Raw genomic sequence first — 27,943 nt, 5'->3', positions numbered from 1 at the left:
AAGGTCAAAGTTTAAAATCTTTTACTACAATTTGCATCAGAACTTTCATTGAACAGAAATTGCTGTTAAATAATTAGTTTGAACAAAGGTCAAGGTATTTGATTCTGAAATTGATTTGGATCAAATGTGGATCACGTTTTGGTGAATACCAGAGCAGCCCTGGTAAGGATAAAGTCAGCAGGATGTCAGTCACTGAGGTGAAGGTCAAGGTCACTGGCATCAGATGTCACATTGCTGAAGTCATTATTGTCTTCTTGTCCGTGGGTACTACTGCCTAGCTTGTAGAATCTATCAAACTGAGTTTCATGTTATTTGTAACTGGATGGAACAGCGCCACACCTGAACTTCAGCTCATAAACAGAGGACGGCTGGGTAGAAGTATGCATTCAGTTTTTCTGCTGTGGTGAGGAAAGAAAATTTGTGCAAACACAAAAGTGAGCATTACAAGCAACGTAGGCTTTTTTTTTTTTTTTTTGGTAGCATCAGAGAGCAGGTCCCGTCAGATTAGAGAATAAAGTCCCACTTCTCTAAATTAAGCATGTTTATTTAACATTTGCGTGCACACACACACACACACACACGCACACACACACAAAAAAGGGGAAGAAGTTCAGTTTCATATCTGTTGTGTGTTTCAATGGCTTCATCCTGATAAGAGTTTTTTCTCCACAGAATGTCCCTATCACAGAGCTCTGGGGTTTGAATCCGGATCTGTAACGTCAGACCAGATCAGCTGCTCCAATCAAGAGCAGTACACCGGCTGGTACTCCTCCTGGATCCCCAACAAGGCTCGTCTTAACAACCAAGGCTTCGGGTGAGTCTCAATAAATCCATTTACATCACAAGTACCTGATAATACCAATAACAACTGTCAATAATAAACATTTTGTTAGATGTGCGTGGCTTTCCAAGTTCAATGACCAGCACCAGTGGATCCAGATTGACCTGAAGGAGGAAAGCGTGGTGTCCGGGATTCTGACTCAGGGCCGCTGTGATGCTGATGAGTGGATTACTAAATACAGCATCCAGTACCGGACTGTGGAGACCCTCAACTGGATCTACTACAAAGACCAGACAGGCAACAAGAGGGTGCGTGAACGCAGCACTGAACTTGATGTAATTATGAACACTGATAAATTTACCATACAGGAGTCGAAATACATTTTTAACCTACTTGCACTGGTGCTAGTAACAGAAAACAAAAAAAAAAAATACTTGCACCAAAAAACAAAAACACACTGGAAATTGTTTTTTTCCTTATTTATGCCTTTATTGGTTCATTTTACTGGTGCTTATACGAGTAGTTGATAAAACTTGGATAAAGTTACTTGCACCAGTGCAAGTGGAGTATAAAGTTACGTGCACCGCTCAAATAGTATGTGCACAAACTAGCACATGCATGTACTATTTCGAGCCCTGCCATATTAAAACATTTCCAGTACAGCTCACATCTGAATCCTCTCCAAGTCAAGCGAAATAAAACTCAAAGCAAATATGAAATTTATTGATGCAGCAAATAAATAAACTTGTTGTCAATTACATATTATTTAAATATTTTAATCACTTTTTAATCTTCATTAATTATACACTTTACATTAAAATCATGTAGATTGTCCCTTTAATAATTGACCTGTAGTTTCTACTACATCAGGGGTGGCCAAGTTCGGTCCTCGAGAGCCACCTTCCTGACACTCTTAGTTGTCTCCCTGCTCCAACACACCTGAATCCAATGAAAGGCTCATTAAAAGTCTGCTAACAAGTCTTTCATTGGATTCAGGTGTGTTGGAGCAGGAAGACAACTAAGAGTGTCAGGAAGGTGGCTCTCGAGGAACGAACTTGGCCACCCCTGTACTACATCTTATCATTTACTGTGAAACAGACTGCGGAAGCTTATGACACTTTTAACTTGCACATCTTTTGTGTTTTCTTACATGACTGCATATTTTATGTTTTAATTTTACATTTTCATTTCATTTATATCATGTTGTACAGATTAGTTTTCACTATGAGTTTAAAGGACATCATTTCAGAAATTTTAATATAAAGAAGCCTGAACTGTTATTATTTTTGTAAAGTTCGATGTACGACCCCAATTCCAATGAAGTTGGGACGTTGTGTAAAATGTAAATAAAAACATAATACAATGATTTTCAAATCCTCTTCAACCTATATTCAATTGAATACACCACAAAGACAAGATATTTAATGTTCAAACTGATAAACTTTCTTGTTTTTGTGCAAATATTTGCTCACTTTGAAATGGATGCCTGCAACACGTTTGAAAAAAGCTGGGACAGTGGTATGTTTACCACTGTGTTACTTCACCTTTCCTTCTAACAACACTCAATAAGCGTTTGGGAACTGAAGACACTAATTGTTGAAGCTTTGTAGGTGGAATTCTTTACCATTCTTGTTTGTTGTACGACTTCAGTTCAACAGTCCGGGGTCTCCGTTGTCATATTTTGCACTTCATAATGTGCCACACATTTTCACTGCGCGACAGGTCTGGACTGCAGGCAGGCCAGTCTAGTACCTGCACTCTTTTACTATGAAGCCACGCTGTTGTAACACGTGCAGAATGTGACGTGGCATTGTCTTGCTGAAATAAGCAGGGACGTCCGTGGAACTTTGGGGGGGTGTCAAGATGGTGCCGTTGTGTCTGGCTGCTCGTCTGCTGCTCTGCAGTCTGTTATTTTATTGTTTTTAACTGCGGGTGTATGATCGCCAAACACTGCTGGATCTCCAGCCCCCGGTTCGGGGTGCGGTGCGGTTATCAGCGGGTGGACAGAACTTTCCGCCCCCATTTCTATCGGAGGTGCTGGCTTTTCTGTGCCATGCTCCTGCCCTGCCTTTTTGCTGAAAGCGCAGTCGTCGCTGCAGGAGATGGTGTTGGGGGTCACAAATATAATTCCTTTGAGCATCTGACTCTCTGTTATGCCCACGATGCTAAGTACTGTCAGCGTCATAAAACTGGAGCTCAGCTATGTTGTTTTGTCACTGCATATAGCCCCCCTCGCCCATATTCTGATTTCTTAGATGAATTTGGTGCATTCATCTCTAGTTTGTCAACTAGTGCAGATAATATTTTGATTATTGGTGACTTCAACATTCATATAAATAAGTCCTCTGATCCCCTTAGCAAATCATTTATGCAAATTGTGAATGCTTTAGGATTCCAGCAATGCATTCAGGACCCGAAACATTAGTGGAAATACCCTGGATCTGGTTCTTGTACGTGGGTTTGCTGTCACGAATATTGACATCTTGCCTCTCACATCTATAGTCTCAGACCATTCACTTATCAGGTTTACATTTACGCTGCCATGTTTAGTGGAACAACAACCTTGTCTACTGCGGCGTAGTATTACACCCTCAACTATGACTGAACTTTAGGCTAGACTACCTGATATTTTAGCTTTGAGTCTGGAGAAGGCTAAATCAGCAGACAGCCTTGCAGATTGTTTAAATTTAGCGCTTAAAACTACACTTGATAAGATTGCGCCTCCTCTTTTGGGGCCATGCCCTCCCAAGGCGCAGTCACCTTGGTTCAATGGTTACTTGCGTGACCTCAGGCATAAGCAGTGTTGCCACAGTTACTTTGAAAAAGTAATCCAATTACTGATTACTGATTACTCCTTGAAAAAGTAACTTAGTTACTTTACTGATTACTCAACTGTAAAAGTAACTAAGTTAGATTACTAGTTACTTTTTTAGTTACTTTCCCCAGCTGCCGACAACAACCTTCTGCCACCTCAACATGACAATGATACTTGTTTTGCCAAAACTCACTTTATAGTCACCCTTTCTTGACTTCAATGAAAATAAATACTTGTTTCATAAAAAGCAAAATAAAGACCTCTTTCTTGACTTCATATTTAACTGTTGACAGCATTGTAACAGTAAAACCTGCTATTTGTAACCTACATTGTTTATAAATGTAACTATTAAATTCTTTCTAACATTTTTCTAACATTTAACATTCTCTCTAAACATTTTACTTGTCGAAATTATTATTATTATAAGTAGTATTAGTAGTTGCAGTAACAAAAAGGCTTCAAAACTGGACCTTTAATCTAGGGGTGTTGTGGGGGGGGGCATCCTTGCCCTATGTCCCCATTCCATCTGGATTCGCCCCTGCTTTGGCGTTTGAGCACAAAGAATGGATAACATTTATTTATGCAGAAAACATGACCAGATTTACAGGTAAGAAAGTTTTATTGCGTTTTCACATCATGTGGTCCTCAGAAAGAGAGTTTAGGTGCATTTGAGTGGAAAAAAGTGTTAGTTGTTGACGAGTCGCTGAGGATCAGCTGTTTTTAACGAGCAGATACAGAGCGGCTCAGCTCAGAATTCTAAATAAAGGAGGGAAAAAAAGCATAAAAATGTCTTTGTAAAGCTCAGTGCAGGTGTGCTGTTGTCACCGCGCTTTAAGAGGTGAGGACAAGTCGTAGCTGCTGCAGAAACCCGCAGATGAAAAGCTCACAGCTCGCTTAAAGTGGACAGTTCAGTCGAACACCAAGTTTAATGCTGCTATCGACCCACAATGCAAAAATAATTGTAACGCACAGTGACTTGGAGAAGTAACTTTAATCTGATTACTAATTTGGAAAGATTAACGCATTAGATTACTCGTTACTAAAAAAGTGGTTAGAGTTAGAGTAACGTGTTACTAAGTATCGCGTTACCGGCATCACTGGGTAGAAGGCTAGAGGTTTGGAATGGAAATGGCGTAGTTCCAAATTAGAGGTGTTCCGCCTTGTGTGACGGGATGCTATTTTAGATAATAAGCATGCACTACTGGCCACAAAGTGGACCTATTACTCTAATTTGATCAGTAAAAACAAACATAACTCAAAGTTCTTGTTTGACATGGTAACATTTCTTATTCACAGGCAGCCACCTGTTAGTTGTTCTCCCTTTTCAGAGCAAGATTTCTTGGATTATTTTGAGAAGAAAATAGAAGATATTAGGCTGAGCATATCTCAGCACGCCTCAGCCCGGCCATTGAAACCTGCTATGGAGCTGGGCGCTACCATTGAGGTGTTACCTAGATTTACAGAATTTAATAGTATTTCATTAGGCATGCTGACGAAACTTGTGGTGTCTACAAAAAGCACAACCTGTTTATGTGATCCTATACCAACAAAACTGTTTAAGGACCTGTGGCCCACTCTTGGGCCGACTGTGCTGGAAATGATCAATCTGTCATTAACCTCTGGATCTGTTCTGAAATGTTTTAAATCTGCAGTGATTAAACCATTACTTAAGAAATCTAATCTTGACCCTAGTGTATTGAAAAATTACAAGACGATATCAAATCTATCATTCTGTTCCAAATCAGTCTGCTTTTAGAAAATATCATTCCATAGAGACAGCGCTCACTAAAGTAGTGAATGATCTTCTGTGAGCAATGGACTCAGACACCACTACGGTTTTGGTGTTGTTTGATCTCAGTGCTGCTTTTGATACCGTGGATCATCATATTTTGCGCAATAGGTTGGAGAATCTTTTTGGAATTACTGGAAATGCCCTTGCATGGTTGACGTCATATCTGTCCAGTCGTTCTCAATGTGTCTTGTATAATAACACTACCTGTAACCTTAGTGACATGAGATTTGGGGTTCCACAGGGATCCATTTTAGGCCTCTTGCTTTTCTTCCTGTATGTAGCAACCCTTGGACGTATACTGCGGAGTTTTGGGATTGCCTTTCATTGTTACACTGTTGATACTCAGTTGTACATGGTGATAACTGCGGGAAATCTCACTCCCATAAAATCCCTGGAGGACTGTCTTCTATCAGTGAGAAGTTGGATATCTAGTAACTTCCTATTTTTAAACTTTGATAAGACTGAAATGATGGTTCTTGGTCCAGCGAGACATTGGCATCAGTTTGACCAGCTGGTGGTTGGCCTGGGTTCGTGTGTCATACATCATACGGACAAAATGAGTAACCTTGGGGTAATTTTTGATCCCACGCTGTCTTTTGACCTCCACATCAGGGATGTTACTAGGACTGGTTTTTTCCATCTGCGAAATATAGCGAGGATACGCCCCATCCTGTCTGTGGCTGATGCTGAGACCCTGATTCATGCTTTTGTTTCTTCTAGATTACATTATTGTAATGTTTTATTTTCAGGATTACTGCAATCCAGCATTAGGGGTCTTCAGCTGGTTCAGAATGTTGCTGCCAGACTTTTGACATGTAGCAGAAGGTCTAAACATATCACACCCATTTTGGCATCTTTGCACTGGCTCCCTGTCTCTGTGAGAGCAGACTTATTGACTTATAAAGTTGTTCAAGGACTGGCGCCATCTTATCTGGCTGATCTGGTGGAACTTTATGTGCCGGCCGAGGCTTTGTGGTCGCAGGATGCGGGACTTCTCTGTGTTCCCAGGGTGAAGAAGAAGTCAGCAGGTCAAAGAGCCTTTTCTCATCGTGCACGCACCCTGTGGAACAGTCTTCCTGTGACCATGAGGCAGTCGGAGTCTGTGAATTTTTAAGTCAAGATTGAAAACCTTTTTTCATTCTCTTTCTTATGAAGTTTTTTTTTATTATTATTTTTATGTTTTATTATTTATTCATTTTTAATTAATTTATTTAAATTTTATGTTGAATTGCTCCGTCTAAGGTGCCTTGAGATGGCTTTTGCTGTGATTTGGCGCATTACAAGCTAATTAAATTGAAATTGAATTGAAATTGTCCCTCCCTGTTTTATCATTAGTATTTTATATGATTGTGTGTCTTTTTTTTATTCGTTTTATTTATTTTACTTCTTTTACCTTTTTATGGTTAAATTTTTTTTATTGTGTTTTAATTTGTATTTCATTTTATTCTGTTTTTAAATGTTTGTGAAGCGCCTTGAGGCGATTTGGAGCTATATAAATTAATAAATTATTATTATTATATTATATTATATTATTATGAAATAGACATGCTTGGATGGCAGCATGTGTTGCTCCAAAACTTGGATGTACCTTTCAGCATTGATGGTGCCATCACAGATGTGTAAGTTGCCATGCCATGGGCACTAACACACCCCCATACCATCACAGATGCTGGCTTTTGAACTTTGCGCTGGTAACAATCTGGATGGTCTTTTTCCTCTTTTGTCCAGAGGACACGACGTCCATGATTTCCAAAAACAATTTGAAATGTGGAGTCATCATACCACAGCACACTTTTCCACTTTGTGTCTGTCCATTTCAAATGAGCTTGGGCACAGAGAAGATGGCTGCGTTTCTGGATGTTGTTGATGTATGGCTTTTGCTTTGCATGGTAGAATTTTAACTTGCACTTGTAGATGTAGCGACAAACTGTGTTAACTGACAATGGTTTTCTGAAGTGTTCCTGAGCCCACGTGGTAAGATCCTTTACACAATGATGTCGGTTTTTAATGCAGTGCTGCCTGAGGGATCGAAGGTCACAGGCATTCAGTGTTGGTTTTTGGCCTTGCTGCTTACGTGTAAAATGTTCTCCAGATTCTCTGAATCTTCTGATTATATTATGAACTGTAGATGATGGAATCCCTAAATTCCTTGCAATTGAATGTTGAGAAACATTTTCTTAAAATGTTGGACTATTTTTTCACGCAGTTGTTCACAAAGTGATGATCCTCGCCCTATTGCTTGTGAACGGCTGAGCCTTTTGGGGATGCTCCTTTTATACCCAATCATGACACTCACCTTTTTCCAATTAGGTGTTCTTTGAGCATTCATCAACTTTCCCAGGATTTGTTACCCCGTCCCAACTTTTTTGAAATGTGTTGCAGGTATCCACAAAAAAAACAAAAAACAAAGTTTATCAGTTTTAGCATTGAATATCTTGTCTTTGTGGTGTATTCAACTGCATATAGGTTGATGAGGATTTTCAAATGATTGTATTCTGTTTTTATTTACATTTTACACAATGTTCCAACTTCAATGAAATTGGGGATGTAAGTGCAAAATTCAGACATGTAAAAGCTCAAGAGATCACAAACTTTTGAGCATCACTGTAAACAGGGACATGTCGTGGATCAGTAGTTACTTGGAGTCTAGCTACCACCATCAACGAAGTTGGAGGAGGCTATGTTTTTTGCCCCTGTTTGTTTGTTTGTCTCTTTGTTTGTTTGTGAACAGCCTGTAACCCACAATTTTTCAAATATCGTTATAAAATCTTTTAGTGAACATTCATGTCCTGATAGGCAAGAAAGGATTAAATTTTTAAGGTCATAGGTCAAAGGGCAAAGTCAGAAAAATCATGAAATTTGGAAAAAAAAACTCTATCTTTAACATTGAACAAATGTTCAAAAATTCACAACTCTGTCATTAAAGATCAAATTTCTTTCATATTTGAGAGTGTTATGTAGGATGTTATCCTTTATTGACTGATAAAGTTTGATCCAGATCCGATCCCAATTACAGATCTTATGGCCATTTAAATTTAACATTGAAAACCCCATTTAATGTCTATTTTACATTATATCTTAATTTTATTTGAAAGTGAGGTACAGACTGGCACTCACTATCACCTGACAGAGTTTGATCCGGATCTGATCCGGATTGTGGATTTTATGGACATTTGAATTGAATATTTAAAAGCCCATTTGGTGTACATTTGGCTTTACAATGAAGGAAAATTGGCTTTAGATTTTTAACATTTTTTTTTAACAGGTCATTATTTGCTCCCCATATTCTCTGGCAGGTGTACTCTCTAACCAGAAGCCCAAACCCCAGGGTTCTAACATTGTGGCCAGAGAATCCTTTTAACTGTTGGAGAGTGAGGTTTATTAACCGCGATTGCACAGCGACTCCTGCTGGCCTTCATTACACATTAGCTTCACGTGAAGGTGGTGGGTGCTGGTTTTATGACTGAGGGTTGAAAAAAGAACAATTTTGCAGTTCTCAAGATATTTAAGGCCTTTAAGGTTGTTTTTATATTTACCAACTTGGTGATTCAGAAGCAAAGCAGGCTCATCACATCATGTACTCACCACATCATGTACTCATTTGATGATGTGATGAGGGCTTGGATTGATAAGTGAACTGGTCGTGTCTCTCCAGTGTCCAGCAAGTGAACGATGTCAGTATCGGACCCAGTACCAATACTGGATCAGATCGGGCCCATCTGTCGTTTAAATTGAAATAAAAATGGGCAGTCAGAAGTCTTGTTGAGCCTTGTTGCTGACCGACCGGTACCCCCTAAAAATCAGTTGGCCCTGCCTTCACTATGCATGCGTCTTTCTGAGCGTCAGTAGTGGTGCACCGATTGTCCACCTCCGTTTCTGCTTAAAATTGCACTCCAGTCATCATCTGTCTCAGCGACAGATATCTGAAGTTTTTGTACAACAATCATTTCCACATAAATTCAACATTATTTCACCATAAAAGACGGAGGAAGCGTTCAGAACACCACAGCAGCAAGTGCTGCTGCGCCTACGTCATTTCGGTGCGTCAGTAGTGACTTACCAATTATCACCTTGTTTCTGCTTAAAACTGACTTTAGAATGATTTAAGAGGTTTTACTTTGTCATCTGATGGTTAATAATAACATTATTCCCTTTGATCGCTTTGGTTGTAGAGACTCAGTGTCAGATCTGCTGCTGTGGTCCAAAATGACACATGCGCAGTGAAGACAGGGTGGACCAACTTTTAGGGGGGACCGTTCGGTTGGCGATACCCTGAAAGACTCTAGATGTATCTGCCCTGCAATACCTCTCACCCAGTGACCGCTGACATAAACAAGCTTTGTTTTAATTAAACCATTGTACGTTGGTACAAATTTTCTCAAACTGCATACTTTGGGTTGACACTAATTCAGTTGTTGCTTGTCAGTCTGCAGCAAAAATACTGAAGAAATTTTACACCCTATAATGCTTGGGAACACATGGCAGGCAGCCGTGGTTCCAGGTACTGGCGTCAAGTGTTTTGCTTGTGTAAAGGTGAAAGCAGTTTAGGGAACCCCTGGGGTCAGCTTTGCCCGGATTTGTAGAACAAAATTACTCTGTAAATTCCTCATGAATGCTAAAGTGTAAGGAGGAGGAGCGATGTGACCAATCAAATAACCCAGTGCGTATTTACTTTCCTGCTCTCCCAGGTGTTCTACGGGAACGCTGACCGCTCATCTACAGTGCAGAACTTGCTGCGCCCACCGATTGTGGCCCGCTACATACGCATACTGCCACTGGGCTGGCACACCCGCATCGCTATGAGGATGGAGTTGCTCATGTGCATGCACAAATGTACCTGAAGTGTACTCATGCTGTTTTTCCTCACTGTCCTTCATTTCCTCCCACCCTCCACTTGCCAACAAAAAAAGGGGAAAATTTGTCCAACACTACAGATTAGACACATTAGATTGAAATATTCATCATACTTCCATCTTATCACCAAGTCTGGGCAGGTGGGTAAGTAGTTCTGTGATATATGAGGTCTATTAGAAAAGTATCCGACCTTATTTAAAAAAAACAACAAAAAAAAAACATATGGATTTGAATCACGTGTGCTTGCGTGAGCCAACCTTGAACCTTCATGCGCATGCGTGATTTTTTTCACGCCTGTCGGTTGCGTCATTCGCCTGTGAGCAGGCTTTGAATGAGGAGTGGTCCACCCCCCTTGGCGGATTTTCATTGTCAGGTAAGCACTGAAAGGCATGTCCCAGCTTGTCCTTCTGGCACTCCGAAACGGAGGTGTTCTTTGTCTCGCTTGCCGTCGTGACGCGCGAAGCGTCCGCTCCTTTCCATGACAAAAACTCCTCGTAACAGTGGAATGTGCTGTTCATTTCCAAACTGAACACTGTGTTTTATCCGGGACGTCATCTGGACTAGCGCGTCATGATGGATTCGCTGCTGGAGTATATCTTTATGCCTGAATAAATTATTTTAATATATAAATGACAGATTGACTTCTTTTTTAATGTACGAGGTCTATTAAATAATACACCTACACTTTTATTTTTTTTTAACTATATGGATTTGAATGACGTGCGATTACACCAATCATGCTTGAACCCTCATGCGCATGCGTGAGTTTTTTCACGCGTGTCGGTGACGTCATTTCCCTGTGGGCAGGCCTTGAGTGAGATGTGGTCCCGCCCTCTCGGCTGAATTCCTTTGTTTCACACGCTGCTCGAGACGGCGCGCGTTGCTTTATCAACATTTTTTCTGGACCTGTGAGGAATATCCGAGTGGACACTATTCGAGAAATTAAGCTGGTTTTCGGTGAAAAGTTTAACGGCTGATGAGAGATTATGGGGTGTTTCTGTCTGTGTAAGGACTTCCCACAGAGCAGGACGTCGTGCAGCGCTTCCAGGCGCCGTCGTCAGCCTGCTTCGACCTGAAAACATCCTAATTTAAGGCTTAATTCACCCAGGACGTCGTGAGAGAATAGAGAAGATTCAGAAGAGGCTGGCATGAGGACTTAATGCGGACATTCCACTGTTTAAGGACATTTTTTAATGAAAGACGTGCGCGCAAATTCGCCGAGTCGTTTCCGTGACGACTCGGCAAATCTGTGTGCGCCGCGACAGGAAAAACACCTCCGTGTTGAAAACCATTTGTAAAATTCAGGCGGCTTTTGATGGCTTTCAACAAGTGAGTAACTGAGAAATTGTTTAACAGCTTGGGCATGTTCCAACTTGCCCGTTAAGGTTTCCAACGGAGGTGTTTTTCCTATTGCGACTTCCTGGATCAACAAAGCCCGAAATGTGGAGGTTTTCAACTTGAAACGGCGAGACGCTGCCGCCACGAAGCACAGATCGCCGTCAGGCGCCGTGGGCCGTCCTTACAGCGACACTGCCGGACCAAAATCTCTCATCAGCCATTAAAATTTTTACCGAAAACCAGCTGAATTTATCGAATGGTGTCCACTCAGTTGTGCCTTACAGTTTTGGAAAAATTTTGATCAAACAAAGCAGCAGTCTCTGAGCCATTCCTAAACAATGAAAAAACGATGAGAGGGTGGGCCACTCCTCACTCAAAGACTGCCCACAGGCGAATGACGTAACCGACAGGCGTGAAAAAACTCTTGCATGCCCACGAGGGTTCAAGCATGTCTGATGTAATCACACGTGATTCAAATCCATATGGTTTTTGAAAAAAATAATAAGGTCGGATACTTTTCTAATAGACCTCGTATATATACTTTTTGTTAAATGAACTGGACACCTGTTTCCAACAAAATGGTTGCATTATATACATCATACTCTGTATACGTATATATCGTACTCTTGCGTCAGAGTTCCCTGGGCGTTCAGCGCAAAATTCTACTTGAAGAGGGGGAGGGCCAATACACATTACATTTCATCAGAATGTCCATTTCAACAAAATGTCTGATTTCATCACAAATAAAAAAAAATACATCAGAAATAGCTCACCTGTTTGTGTACAGTTTTGTCTTGTACAAATCCTTTTCTCATTTACGAAATGTGTTCCTTGTCAGGTGATGTCCGCTGATGTCCGGCAAGTTGGTTGGAAAGACGTGTGCATGCGCAAACGTTAAGCAGACATCAAACAGACATCAAACAGAGAACTTTCCAGATGGTTACACATTTGTTTTGTTCTGTAGTTGGTGGTAGTTTGCCAGTGGACGTCCATTCAACTGTAAGATGCTTTCTCATGTTGACATACAGTACAACAGGATTCCGTCTGCAGTAGCAGACTGCAGGAGGTGATGTGAGGCGCTGCCATTTTTAAATGATAATGATCCATCTCTGGCTGTCATTTTTCCTCATTAAAGTTAATCATCCAGTTTGTCCTGTTGTTGCCACAGACAAGATTCAAACTCTGAAAATAACAGAACATCCAATTTGTCTTGTTGCTGACTGCAAAGTAAAGGCAGTTTTATCCGTGTTTTATCTGTTTATCTTCTGTTGGCATCCAGATACGATGTGTTTTGGCATTCAGTGATTGTCTATTTGTTCCATCAGACCCCGAAATCCACCGGAGACCAAGATGTTAGACAATTTTTGCGACCAGGCCAATGAATTAAATCCATTTTAATCAGTTTACTCCACCCATCACATTGTGTGACTATTACCACAACTCTCAGGCTGCAAACTGTCAAATTGATGTCATTGTCATGTGGCTACTACCAGCACATACTGATGACCCAGTCACAGGTAAGATGCTGAAGAGACGAGAAAACATCATAAAGTCATTATTTTTTGCTTTTCAAGTGTTGGGGTAATAAAGTGTATTTATTTTAGGTGTTGCATTTAATAAACTTTCTACAAAAAAGGGAGTGGCCTGATGCTCAGCAAGGGGAGGTCTAGCACATGGATACGACATGTTGGACATCATTATTTTCCTTCATGCAAATTTGAGGGGTGTATACTTGTGTGTATATATATATATATATATATATATATATATATGAAGTAAGTCCCTTCGGCTGCTCCCTTGATTTCACTCGGGCTCACCACAGCAAATCCAAGGCCCTACCTGATTCAACTCCACATTGCGCATATATATATATGTCCACTGGCAGATCCTTACTCTGGATGGCATTACCCTGACCTCTAGTAATACTGTGAGAAATCTTGGAGTCATTTTTGATCAGGATATGTCATTCAAAGCGCATATTAAACAAATATGTAGGACTGCTTTTTTGCATTTACGCAATATCTCTAAAATCAGAAAGGTCTTGTCTCAGAGTGATGCTGAATGCTGGACTAGTCTAGGCTGGACTATTGTAATTCATTATTATCAGGTTGTCCTAAAAGTTCCCTAAAAAGCCTTCAGTTAATTCAAAATGCTGCAGCTAGAGTACTGACGGGGAGTAGAAGGAGAGAGCATATCTCACCCATATTGGCCTCTCTTCATTGGCTTCCTGTTAATTCTAGAATAGAATTTAAAATTCTTCTTCTTACTTATAAGGTTTTGAATAATCAGGTCCCATCTTATCTTAGGGACCTCGTAGTACCATATCACCCCAATAGAGCGCTTCGCTCTATGACTGCAGGCTTACTTGTAGTTCCTAGGGTTTGTAAGAGTAGAATGGGAGGCAGAGCCTTCAGCTTTCAGGCTCCTCTCCTGTGGAACCAGCTCCCAATTCAGATCAGGGAGACAGACACCCTCTCTACTTTTAAGATTAGGCTTAAAACTTTCCTTTTTGCTAAAGCTTATAGTTAGGGCTGGATCAGGTGACCCTGAACCATCCCTTAGTTATGCTGCTATAGACGTAGACTGCTGGGGGGTTCCCATGATGCACTGTTTCTTTCTCTTTTTGCTCTGTAGCACCACTCTGCATTTAATCATTAGTGATCGATCTCTGCTCCCCTCCACAGCATGTCTTTTTCCCTGGTTCTCTCCCTCAGCCCCAACCAGTCCCAGCAGAAGACTGCCCCTCCCTGAGCCTGGTTCTGCTGGAGGTTTCTTCCTGTTAAAGGGAGTTTTTTCCTTCCCACTGTAGCCAAGTGCTTGCTCACAGGGGTCGTTTTGACTGTTGGGGTTTTACATAATTATTGTATGGCCTTGCCTTACAATATAAAGCGCCTTGGGGCAACTGTTTGTTGTGATTTGGCGCTATATAAAAAAAAAAAAAATGGAATTGAATTATATATATATATATATATATATATATATATATAACAAAAATAACAAAAATATAAACGCAACACTTTTGGTTTTGCTCCCATTTTGTATGAGATGAACTCAAAGATCTAAAACTTTTTCCACATACACAATATCACCATTTCCCTCAAATATTGTTCACAAACCAGTCTAAATGTTGGGAAAGTGTAAGTACACGGACCCACAACAGGGGGCGCAAATGAACGGACAATGGAATAGGTCAAATAACAACACTTTACTGTTGCGAACGTGCACAACAAACACAACAGATTCCACAATTGATCAAAGGTCAAATTACAAGGTGTCGTGTGGGCAGGCTCGAAGATAGGAGACGCCTGTCCAAAGCAGAACCGGAACCACACGATTTCCTCCGCCACAGACCCCGGGAATACTGGAGCCGCCAAGTCCCGAACTCCCAGGTGGCCACTGCCTCCGCGTGTCGGACCTGGTACTGCTGGCGAGGAACAAAAACACAATTAAACGTGGGTGCGTCTGCACCCAGCAATCTGCACGGCAGGGAAGCTACCTCCACCTCTCGTTGGAGAAAAAGTCTGTTATCACTCACAAAATCACAACAAAAAGGCTTTCTATCAAGCAGTCAGGCTGAGGATATTACCTTTCAGGTAGAACGATATCTCGGCAAAGAGGTGGAGATGACGTCTTGCTGATATACCGATGCAGATCAGATGAGTGGTGACAGCTGTCACAGGTGATGAGTGTCAGCTGTCACCCCGGCTGCTCCTGTGAGGCGGCAGCGCCCTCTGGTGCCTGGAGCCCGCACTCCAGGCAGGGTGCCCTCTGGTGGTGGTGGGCCAGCAGTACCTCCTCTTCAGCAGCCCACACAACAGGACCCCCCCCTCAACGGGCGCCTCCTGGCGCCCGACCAGGCTTGTCCGGGTGGCGGCGGTAGAAATCGGCCAGGAGGGCCGGGTCCAGAATGAAGCTCCTCTTCACCCAGGAGCGTTCTTCAGGTCCGTACCCCTCCCAGTCCACCAAATACTGGAAACCCCGGCCCATCCTACGGACATCCAAAAGCCGGCGCACAGTCCAAGCCGGCTCGCCATCGATGATCCGGGCAGGAGGCGGTGCCGGACCCGGATTACAGAGGGGTGAGGTGTGATGTGGTTTGATTCGGGACACGTGAAATACAGGATGGATCCGCAGTGAGGCCGGCAGCTGAAGCCTCACTGCGGCTGGACTGAGGACCTTCTGGATTTTGAAGGGACCGATGTAACGGTCCTGTAACTTGGGGGAGTCCACTTTGAGGGGGGATGTCCTTTGTCGACAACCACACCTCCTGCCCTGGCCGATACGCAGGGGCCGGGGTCCGCCGACGGTCTGCATGGGCCTTTGACCTCATCCGGGCCCTCAGCAAGGCAGAACGGGCGGCACGCCACACCCGACGGCACTTCCGTAGGTGGGCCTGGACCGAGGGCACACCGACCTCTCCCTCAACCACTGGAACAAAGGCGGTTGGTACCCCAGACATACCTCGAAAGGGGAGAGGCCGGTGGCTGACGACACCTGGCTGTTATGGGCATACTCGATCCAGGCCAGATGGGTACTCCAGGCCGCCGGGTGCGCGGCTGTCACGCAACGCAGGGCCTGCTCCATCTCCTGGTTGGCCCGTTCTGCTTGCCCGTTGGTCTGGGGATGGTACCCGGATGAGAGACTCACCGTGGCCCCCAGTTCCCGGCAGAAGCTCCTCCAGACGTGCGAGGAGAACTGGGGACCGCGATCTGAGACAATGTCTGTTGGGATCCCATGCAGCCGGACGACGTGGTGAACCAGGAGGTCCGCTGTCTCCTGGGCTGTCGGGAGCTTCGGGAGGGCCACGAAGTGGGCCGCCTTGGAGAATCGGTCCACTATCGTGAGGATGGTGGTGTTGCCCTGGGACGGCGGGAGACCCGTGACAAAATCCAGGCCGATGTGGGACCAGGGGCGATGGGGCACGGGCAGCGGCTGGAGCAGACCCGAAGCCCTACGATGGTCAGCCTTGCCCCTGGCGCAGGTGGTGCAGGCCTGGATATAATCCCGGACGTCGGCCTCTAGGGACGCCCACCAGAAGCGCTGCCGGACAACTGCCACGGTTCTTCGCACCCCTGGATGACAGGAGAGCTTAGAGCCGTGACAGAAGTCCAGGACTGCAGCCCTAGCTTCTGGTGGGACGTAAAGTCTGTTCTTCGGCCCAGTTCCGGGGTCCGGGCTTCGTGCCAGGGCCTCCCGGACGGTTCTCTCTACGTCCCAGGTGAGGGTGGCCACGATAGTGGACTCCGGGATGATGGGTTCCGGTGGATCCGACAACTCCGTTTTGACTTCATCTTCATGTACCCGGGACAAGGCATCCGATCTCTGGTTCTTGGTCCCGGGACGGTAGGTGATCCGGAAGTCAAAACGGCCGAAGAACAGTGACCAGCGGGCTTGCCTGGGATTCAGCCGCTTGGCGGTCCTGATATACTCCAGGTTCCGGTGGTCAGTGAAAACCGTGAATGGCACGGACGTTCCCTCCAACAGATGTCTCCACTCTTCAAGAGCCTCTTTCACCGCAAGGAGTTCTCGATTGCCGACGTCATAGTTCCGTTCGGCCGGGGTCAACCTGCGGGAAAAATAGGCACACGGGTGAAGGACCTTATCGGTCTTCCCGCTCTGGGAAAGCACAGCTCCTATCCCTGAGTCCGAGGCGTCCACTTCAACCACTAACTGGCGACTAGGATCGGGCTGCACCAGAACGGGTGCAGACGAGAAGCGCCGTTTCAACTCCTTGAACGCGGCATCGCAACGATCCGACCAGGTGAAGGGAACTTTGGTGAGGTCAGGGCTGTCAGGGGGCTAACTACCTGACTGTAGCCCTTAATGAACCTCCTGTAGAAATTAGCAAAGCCGAGGAACTGTTGCAGCTTCCTACGGCTAGTGGGTTGGGGCCAGTCTCTCACCGCCGCAACCTTGGCCGGATCAGGAGCGACGGAGTTGGGGGAGATGATAAACCCCAGGAAGGACAAAGAGGTGCGGTGGAACTCACACTTCTCGCCCTTCACAAACAGCCGGTTCTCCAACAACCGCTGCAGGACCTGACGTACATGCCGGACATGAGTCTCAGGATCCGGAGAAAAGATGAGTATATCGTCTAGATATACGAAGACGAATCGGTGCAGGAAATCCCGCAAGACATCATTAACTAATGCTTGGAACGTCGCGGGGGCGTTGGTGAGGCCGAACGGCATGACCAGGTACTCAAAGTGACCTAATGGGGTGTTGAATGCCGTCTTCCATTCGTCTCCCTTCCGGATCCGAACCAGGTGATACGCATTTCTAAGATCCAGTTTAGTAAAGATTTTGGCTCCATGCAGGGGGGTGAACACGGAATCTAATAATGGCAACGGGTATCGGTTGCGAACCGTAATCTCATTCAGCCCCCTGTAATCAATACATGGACGAAGTCCGCCATCTTTCTTGCCCACAAAAAAGAAACCTGCCCCCATCGGGGAGGTGGAGTTCCGGATCAGCCCGGCAGCTAATGAGTCCCGGATGTAGGTCTCCATTGATTCGCGCTCAGGTCGTGAGAGGTTGTACAGCCTGCTGGACGGGAACTCAGCGCCCGGAACCAAATCAATGGCACAATCGTACGGACGGTGCGGGGGAAGGGTGAGTGCCAGGTCCTTGCTGAAGACGTCAGCAAGATCGTGGTACTCAACCGGCACCGCCGTCAGATTGGGCGGGACTTTGACCTCCTCCTTAGCCTGGGAACCGGGAGGAACCGAGGATCCTAAACACACCCGATGGCAGGTTTCGCTCCACTGAACCACCACCCCAGACGGCCAATCGATCCGGGGATTGTGCTTTAACATCCATGGGATGCCCAAAATCACGCGGGAGGTGGCAGGAGTTACAAAAAACTCAATCTCCTCCCGGTGGTTTCCAGACACCACCAGAGTTACTGGTGGTGTCTTGTGTGTGAGTAAAGGGAGGAGGGTGCCATCTAGTGCCCGCACCTGCAATGGCGTAGGAAGCGCCACCAGAGGGAGCCCTACCTCCTTTGCCCATCTGCTGTCTAGCAGATTCCCTTCTGACCCCGTGTCCACCAGTGCTCGGGCTTGAAGGGTTAAATCCCCGCTCAGGATTGTGACTGGGAGTCGTGTGGCAATTTGTGTGTGTCTCACTTGAATGTCTTGACCCCCCCTTAGCCCAGTCTCTAAGGGCGAGTGTTGACGTTTTGGCCGTTTGGGGCAGTCTCTCTGTGTGTGCTCTGTTGAGCTGCAGAGAAAACACTCTCCACGGATCAGCCTCCCCATTTTGGCCCTGTGCGTTTCCCTAACAACGTCAGCAGGGGGAGCTGTTGCCCCACAAAGCGCTGCGGCTGTGGAGCGTGGGGAGGGCGGCCCCTTTTCGAACCCGGAAGGGAGAGGGGCGGCGCGTATCCGGTCACGTCCTTCGCCTCGCTCCCGACGGCGTTCCTCTAACCGATTGTCTAATCGTATAACGAGATTAATAAGCCCGTCTAAATCCCGCGGTTCGTCCTTAGCCACCAGGAGCTCCTTCAGGACCAACGACAGTCTGTTTACGAAGGCGGCGCGGAGGGCAGTGTTATTCCAGCCGGACCTCGCAGCCGCGATGCGGAAGTCGACTGCATAAGCAGCTGCGCTCCGGCGCCCCTGTCTCATTGACAGCAGCACGGCTGAAGCGGTCTCTCCTCTATTTGGGTGATCGAACACTGTTCTGAACTCCCTCACAAACCCATCATATGTCAGAAGGAGCCGTGAATTTTGCTCCCAAAGCGCTGTAGCCCAAGCGCGTGCCTTGCCGCGAAGCAGATTAATGACATAAGCTATCTTACTAGCATCAGTCGCGTACATGACGGGACGTTGTGCGAAGACGAGCGAACACTGCATAAGGAAGTCCGCGCACGTCTCCACACAACCTCCGTACGGCTCTGGAGGGCTTATGTATGCTTCAGGGGAAGGTGGGAGGGGTCGTTGAACGACCAGTGGAACGTCACTGTTACGCACAGGGTCGACAGGAGGGAGAGCCGCAGCAGCGCCCTGAGGGCGCGCTTCCACCTGCGCGGCGAGAGCCTCCACCCTGCGGTTAAGGAGGACGTTCTGCTCGGTCATTAAATCCAACCGAGCCGTGAAAACGGTGAGGATCCGCTGCAACTCACCGATCATTCCTCCTGCGGGCGCCTGTGCGCCCTGTTCTTCCATTGGCCGTTCAACAGCCGGTTGACGCCCCTTGGGATCCATGACGTTGGCCGAGATATCCTGTTGGGAAAAAAAAAAATGGAATTGAATTATATATATATATATATATATATATATATAACAAAAATAACAAAAATATAAACGCAACACTTTTGGTTTTGCTCCCATTTTGTATGAGATGAACTCAAAGATCTAAAACTTTTTCCACATACACAATATCACCATTTCCCTCAAATATTGTTCACAAACCAGTCTAAATGTTGGGAAAGTGTAAGTACACGGACCCACAACAGGGGGCGCAAATGAACGGACAATGGAATAGGTCAAATAACAACACTTTACTGTTGCGAACGTGCACAACAAACACAACAGATTACACAATAGATCCGAGGTCAAATTACAAGGTGTCGTGTGGGCAGGCTCGAAGATAGGAGACGCCTGTCCAAAGCAGAACCGGAACCACACGATTTCCTCCGCCACCAGACCCCGGGAATACTGGAGCCGCCAAGTCCCGAACTCCCAGGTGGCCACTGCCTCCGCGTGTCGGACCTGGTACTGCTGGCGAGGAACAAAAACACAATTAAACGTGGGTGCGTCTGCACCCAGCAATCTGCACGGCAGGGAAGCTACCTCCACCTCTCGTTGGAGAAAAAGTCTGTTATCACTCACAAAAATCACAACAAAAAGGCTTTCTATCAAGCAGTCAGGCTGAGGATATTACCTTTCAGGTAGAACGATATCTCGGCAAAGAGGTGGAGATGACGTCTTGCTGATATACCGATGCAGATCAGATGAGTGGTGACAGCTGTCACAGGTGATGAGTGTCAGCTGTCACCCCGGCTGCTCCTGTGAGGCGGCAGCGCCCTCTGGTGCCTGGAGCCCGCACTCCAGGCAGGGTGCCCTCTGGTGGTGGTGGGCCAGCAGTACCTCCTCTTCAGCAGCCCACACAACACTAAATCTGTGATAGTGAGCACTTCTCCTTTGCTGAGATAATCCATCCCACCTCACAGGTGTGCCATATCAAGATGCTGATTAGACACCATGATTAGTGCACAGGTGTGCCTTAGACCAGTGATTCTCAACCGGGGTGCCGCGGCACCCTAGGGTGCCGTGATCGATCGTCGGGGGTGCCGTGGGTATTTTTCATATTCGCGCTTATTTTTCATATTCGCGATTACCGTGAATTATTTATTTTATCCATAAAGCATAAAACGACTCAGAATGTGACGTCATTGTGCTGCAGCCTCGCTCTCGTCTTAAGGCGGGACAATAACAAGGAGGCTGACGGCCGATTAAAACAGTGCCGTCTTCTTCAAAGCCGTCTAAAATGCGGAGCTGTCAGTGTGTGTGTCTGTGCCTGTGTGTGCACGCGCGCGGAGTTAACAGGCTGCAGACTGTGAGGGAAGGGGGGGGGGGCTCAGGGAGGGGAGGGGGTGGGTCAGGGAGGGGGTGGGGTGAGGGAGATTCCTGAATGCAGGCGCAACACGTTCAGTGCGCAGCGAGCACGGAGCAGAGAGAGGATTTTAAATGGAGTGAACGTGTTAACAAAACGAAAACATGAAGCTTTTACTTCTCTCTGAACTTTCTCTAAAGGTGTGATTCTGCCGTTACCGTCCTGTTCACACCATGTGTGTGTCGTATGCTGAATCTATGAGATCATGAGATGAAATAAACGGTCAAATATCTTTAAAAACATATTTAAAAAATGAAAAGATATGAATGAACTGAGCCACAAAAAAAAAAAAACAATGTTCAGACGCAGAGATCACAAAAAGCAGGTGAGAACTCTGAACTTTAACAGCTGTTATTTTCCAAAGGTACGAGTATTTATTTGTTCAGTCTTGAGCTTAATGTAGTGTTTAAGCACAAAACGTGACTGATGAGGAGAAACAATTTCAGAAATGCAACAGAAACAATCACAATTCAGAAAAAGTTGAGACTGTATGTTAAATGAAGATAAAAATAAAAATGTTGCACTATTCCCAGTTTCTCCACTCACAGAAGCCAACTGTTCTTCCAGAGTTGTGTAATTATACTACAATAGTAGAATATAAAGAAGAGAAAAAAAAGAAGAAAAAAAAATAGAAAATATATTCGTCAATCGCAATTATTTGTCTGACAATTAATCATCTCCAGAAATTCCTAATCGTGACAGCCCTACTTGAGATCAGAGCGCAAAATGCTTGGGGATTTTCGAAATGCGGTGTTTTCTGTATCGATTTTCTATTGCGATAATTGGTTTTGCGCAAAACCAGAGGTAATAGCATTATAATATTATTTTGGTTGGTGGTGTGCCGCAGGATTTTGTAAATATAAAAAGGGTGCCGCGGCTCAAAAAAGGTTGAAAATCACTGCCTTAGACTGCCCACAATTAAAGGCCACTCTGAAAGGTGCAGTTTTGTTTTACTGGGGTGGATACCAGTCAGTATCTGGTGTGACCACCATTTGCCTCATGCAGTGCAACACATCTCCTTCGCATAGAGTTGATCAGGTTGTCAATTGTGGCCTGTGGAATGTTGGTCCACTCCTCTTCAATGGCTGTGTGAAGTTGCTGGATACTGGCAGGAACTGGTACACACTGTCAGAGCATCCCAAACATGCTCAATGGGTGACATGTCCAGTGAGTATGCCGGCCATGCAAGAACTGAGACATTTTCAGCTTCCAAGAATTGTGTACAGATCCTTGCAACATGGGGCCGTGCATTATCCTGCTGCAACATGAGGTGATGTTCTTGGATATATGGCACAACAATAGGCCTCAGGATCTCGTCACGGTATCTCTGTGCATTCAAAATGCCATCAATAAAATGCACCTGTGTTCTTCATCCATAACAGACGCCTGCCCATACCATAACCCCACCGCCACCACGGGCCACTCAATCCACAACATTGATATCAGAAAACCGCTCACCCACACGACGCCACACACGCTGTCTGCCATCTGCCCTGGACAGTGTGAACCGGGATTCATCCGTGAAGAGAACACCTCTCCAACGTGCCAAACGCCAGCGAATGTGAGCATTTGCCCACTCAAGTCAGATGAGCTTCCCTGAGACGGTTTCTGACAGTTTTTGCAGAAATTCTTTGGTTATGCAAACCGATTGTTTCAGCAGCTGTCCGAGTGGCTGGTCTCAGACGATCTTGGAGGTGAACATGCTGGATATGGAGGTCCTGGGCTGGTGTGGTTACACGTGGTCTGCAGTTGTGAGGCTGGTTGGATGTACTGCCAAATTCTCTGAAATGCCTTTGGAGACGGCTTATGGTAGAGAAATGAATTCAGTACACGAGTAACAGCTCTGGTTGACATTCCTGCTGTCAGCATGCCAATTGCACGCTCCCTCAAATCTTGCGACATCTGTGGCATTGTGCTGTGTGATAAAACTGCACCTTTCAGAGTGGCCTTTTATTGTGGGCAGTCTAAGGCACACCTGTGCACTAATCATGGTGTCTAATCAGTATCTTGGTATGGCACACCTGTGAGGTGGGATGGATTATCTCAGCAAAGGAGAAGTGCTCACTATCACAGATTTAGACTGGTTTGTGAACAATATTTGAGGGAAATGGTGATATTGTGTATGTGGAAAAAGTTTTAGATCTTAAGTTCATCTCATACAAAATGGGAGCAAAACCAAAAGTGTTGCGTTTATATTTTTGTTGAGTGTATATATATAAATATATATATATATATGTATATATATATATATATATATATATATATATATATATATATATATATATAAATATATATATATATATATATATATATATATATATATAAATATATATATATATATATATATATATATATATATATATATATATATATATATATATATATATATATATATATATATATATATATATATATATATATATATATATAAAGAATGAGGGAAAAACCCACTCTGCAGGGAAAGACTTATATGACATTGTTTTATTTGAGATTTACTGTTACATATGTAAACATGAAGATGCTAAAATCATTATGCATTCATTTATGGATTTAGTTTCTCATGTAATTACTCTAATGGAAAAATAAGCAGATAAACACTAGCTATGCTACTAATTTGTGTCTGTAATAAAGCACAAACGCAATACTTGATTTCAATTAAACTTTTGATAAATACCTTCTTTTATAAATATTACCAAATATGTAGTCACACGTCAGTATTAATATAATACACAGTGCTCCGTCAGTGAAACAGTAATCCAAAGAGAGAAACGTACTGTGTAGAGAACAGAGTGTACACACACTTACAGATGCACAATATGTAATACAACACAGTCATGTTTGGAATCAGCGTGCACTGTGGGAGCTGTGCACATGATCATCAGCAAGTGAGGAAGAATTTACAGAGTCAAAGCAATATTGCTGTGCAACATTAAAAAGTGTCAGATTAATTTCTACCGGGCTACTTTCAAAAAATAAAACAAATTTACCGTATCGAGCTTCTGTGTATATTACTTCAAACCTCATCCCAAGTGGCTCAGTGCATGCAATTAGATAAAACAATTGCTTTTTTAAAAAACAAAAAGTACAACACACACACACACACACACACACACACACACACACACACACACACACACACACACACACACACACACACACACACACACACAATGGCTTATACTTCCTTCTAGCTGCTGCAAAAACCTAGAAAAAAAAAACCCCCCTCTATTTTCTCACAGCGGTTAAAATATAGATTAATTTTTGGTTTCACTGTAAGTTCCTTTATCCAGTTGACCGTAAGGAACCACTTGGAATTAGGTTTGGTGAAATCTTTACATATATAAGAAAAGTGCAAAAAAATAAATAAAAAGATGTCCTTAAATCGTAGCCGTGGGAGGAGTTAGAATTACATCATTCACACTCCAAATTCAAATGTTCTTTGCCATAAACTGGATTGTTAGTTTGCTCAAAGCAGTGAAGAGTAACTATCCAGTATTACTGCTGTCAGTCATACACCAGGCCACGTTATTACACTTGACAAACAAATGTTCACATACAATCATATTCGTGTTTGCAGTATCAATCCCAAGGAACACTTGACAAACAAATGTTCACATACAATCATATTCGTGTTTGCAGTATCAATCCCAAGGAACTTCTTGTATGATCTGCACAAACACACACTCCAGTATTTGGCACATCGTGGTGCAGATATGTGAACAAAACCCAGGAAAGATGTTAACTTCTGGCAGGAAGCATGTAAGTTTTCACACAAAGGTTTTAAAACATGCTGAGTCAGAAAAGATCAGGAGACATTTGATACAACAAATGTAACTACCTCAACAGTGATTTTATTCAGGTGAGTTTCTTTGGCACATCCTTTTTTCCCCACTCAGTATTGCCACAGCACATCCGAGATGGATCTGCATGTTGATTTGGCACACGTTTTACATCAGATGACCTTCCTGATGGAACTTCACATTACATGGAGAATGGATGACCTTCTTCTGGAAGCAATTAGCTACCACACCTGACGTTGTGGGTGCCTAGTGCAAATTTTTGACAGTTTGTGGTGCAGATATCCTTTACCGGTCAGTCACTGACCAACATCCCTTTGGGGATTCTCCATCTTTGGTTGTTCTGCATGGGTCTATCAGATAGGCTGCCGATAGCAGACACATCAGGCCTGATTTACTAAAGGTAAAAATGTGCATAAACATCATAGCTCCTGCAAAAAAAAAAAAAAAAAAGTGCATGAGGATTGCGTCTTTCAAAATTGCAAAAGAGAACATATTGTCTATTTAACACATTTGCCTTCTTGAATATACAATTTAGGGTGTGTCCACCTGAATGTGCATAACTGTGTGTGTTGAACACGCAGTTTGAACACACAACAGGATTTATCAAGACTAAAAGTGATTTCAGTGGTTGAAATTGCTTCTGTAATGTAGCACGTTTGCAACGTTGGTGCTAACTTACCCAGTGTTGCAGGCAGACACACATAATTCTGATTCAAAGTTATTCCCCAAGAGTTGTTTGTGTATGTGTTTATTCTGATGCATTTATTCTGTATTTTCACTCAGTAATCTTCTTTGATATAGAAAACACGATTGGACATTCATATATAGTGGCCTATATTAACACGAAACATCCACTGCTTAAATAAAATTACATATGACATTTATCATGTCTTTCTATATAATAGGAATATGAATAGAAAGTCCTGTGTGTGTGTGTCTGTCCAGTGTAGCATGGAAGGTGACAGCAGTCAGCGTCACAGCCTAAGGTCAGCTCTGTGGACAGTATGGACATGGCAGCCACGTTCATATGAAACATGTACAAATGATTCTCATTCAATATCACATCCTGTGCTTGTTCTGTTAGACCTCAGTGCTGCTTTTGATACTGTTGACCATAAAATTTTATTACAGAGATTAGAGCATGCCATAGGTATTAAAGGCACTGCGCTGCGGTGGTTTGAATCATATTTATCTAATAGATTACAATTTGTTCATGTAAATGGGGAATCTTCTTCATAGACTAAGGTTAATTATGGAGTTCCACATGGTTCTGTGCTAGGACCAATTTTATTCACTTTATACATGCTTCCCTTAGGCAGTATTATTAGACGGCATTGCTTAAATTTTCATTGTTACGCAGATGATACCCAGCTTTATCTATCCATGAAGCCAGAGGACACAAACAAATTAGCTAAACTGCAGGATTGTCTTACAGACATAAAGACATGGATGACCTCTAATTTCCTGCTTTTAAACTCAGATAAAACTGAAGTTATTGTACTTGGCCCCACAAATCTTAGAAACATGGTGTCTAACCAGATCCTTACTCTGGATGGCATTACCCTGACCTCTAGTAATACTGTGAGAAATCTTGGAGTCATTTTTTATCAGGATATGTCATTCAATGCGCATATTAAACAAATATGTAGGACTGCTTTTTTGCATTTACCCAATATCTCTAAAATTAGAAAGGTCTTGTCTCAGAGTGATGCTGGAAAACTAATTCATGCATTTATTTCCTCTAGGCTGGACTATTGTAATTCATTATTATCAGGTTGTCCTAAAAGTTCCCTGAAAAGCCTTCAGTTAATTCAAAATGCTGCAGCTAGAGTACTAACGGGGACTAGAAGGAGAGAGCATATCTCACCCATATTGGCCTCTCTTCATTGGCTTCCTGTTAATTCTGGAATAGAATTTAAAATTCTTCTTCTTACTTATAAGGTTTTGAATAATCAGGTCCCATCTTATCTTAGGGACCTCATAGTACCATATCACCCCAATAGAGCGCTTTGCTCTCAGACTGCAGGCTTACTTGTAGTTCCTAGGGTTTGTAAGAGTAGAATGGGAGGCAGAGCCTTCAGCTTATAGGCTCCTCTCCTCTGGAACCAGCTCCCAATTCGGATCAGGGAGACAGACACCCTCTCTACTTTTAAGATTAGACTTAAAACTTTCCTTTTTGCTAAAGCTTATAGTTAGGGCTGGATCGGGTGACCCTGAACCATCCCTTAGTTATGCTGCTATAGACTTAGACTGCTGGGGGGTTCCCATGATGCACTGAGTGTTTCTTTCTCTTTTTGCTCTGTATGCACCACTCTGCATTTAATCATTAGTGATTGATCTCTGCTCCCCTCCACAGCATGTCTTTTTCCTGGTTCTCTCCCTCAGCCCCAACCAGTCCCAGCAGAAGACTGCCCCTCCCTGAGCCTGGTTCTGCTGGAGGTTTCTTCCTGTTAAAAGGGAGTTTTTCCTTCCCACTGTCGCCAAGTGCTTGCTCACAGGGGGTCGTTTTGACCGTTGGGGTTTTTACGTAATTATTGTATGGCCTTGCCTTACAATATAAAGCGCCTTGGGGCAACTGTTTGTTGTGATTTGGCGCTATATAAATAAATAAAATTGATTGATTGATTGATTGATCCTCTACGATTATGTGACAGTGAATGAAATACTTTAACACCAAAGCGAAATACACCCCGTCATAGGGCTCCTTCACACATAGTGCGAATTTGGCTGAATTGCACAAGAAGTGCACATGAAACAGAAATCGTATGCAAAACGTGTAAAACCGTAGCTGCCTCGAACGCCTCGTACACCTGTTTCTACAATTATTTGCGCACACCAGCAGCTGAAAGACAGAGTGTGCGCTGTGAGAGCCCATCTAACCCTCTCGCGGCAGGTGTCAGCCAAATTCCAGCTGACACATACAAACGTGTCTTTGTTGATTTCAG

General features: G+C 43.9%; 1 protein-coding gene across 2 annotated transcripts in view; it reads left to right on the top strand.

The window, feature by feature from the left end:
• Positions 1 to 10,358, top strand: part of LOC117519256 (retinoschisin-like) — a 30,873-nt gene extending 20,515 nt beyond the window's left edge. For both annotated transcript variants that reach the window (XM_034180575.1, XM_034180574.1), the window contains exons 4-6: positions 673 to 814; positions 894 to 1,089; positions 10,077 to 10,358. In XM_034180575.1, the coding sequence (XP_034036466.1) occupies positions 673 to 814; positions 894 to 1,089; positions 10,077 to 10,229 (491 nt within the window). In that variant the 3' untranslated portion in view covers positions 10,230 to 10,358. The remainder of the gene's footprint in view (positions 1 to 672; positions 815 to 893; positions 1,090 to 10,076) is intronic.
• Positions 10,359 to 27,943: the final 17,585 nt, after the last annotated feature.

Source organism: Thalassophryne amazonica, chromosome 10 (genome assembly GCF_902500255.1).
Source record: "Thalassophryne amazonica chromosome 10, fThaAma1.1, whole genome shotgun sequence".
Taxonomy (NCBI): Eukaryota; Metazoa; Chordata; class Actinopteri; order Batrachoidiformes; family Batrachoididae; genus Thalassophryne; species Thalassophryne amazonica.
This window is presented reverse-complemented; position numbering and strand designations above follow the sequence as displayed.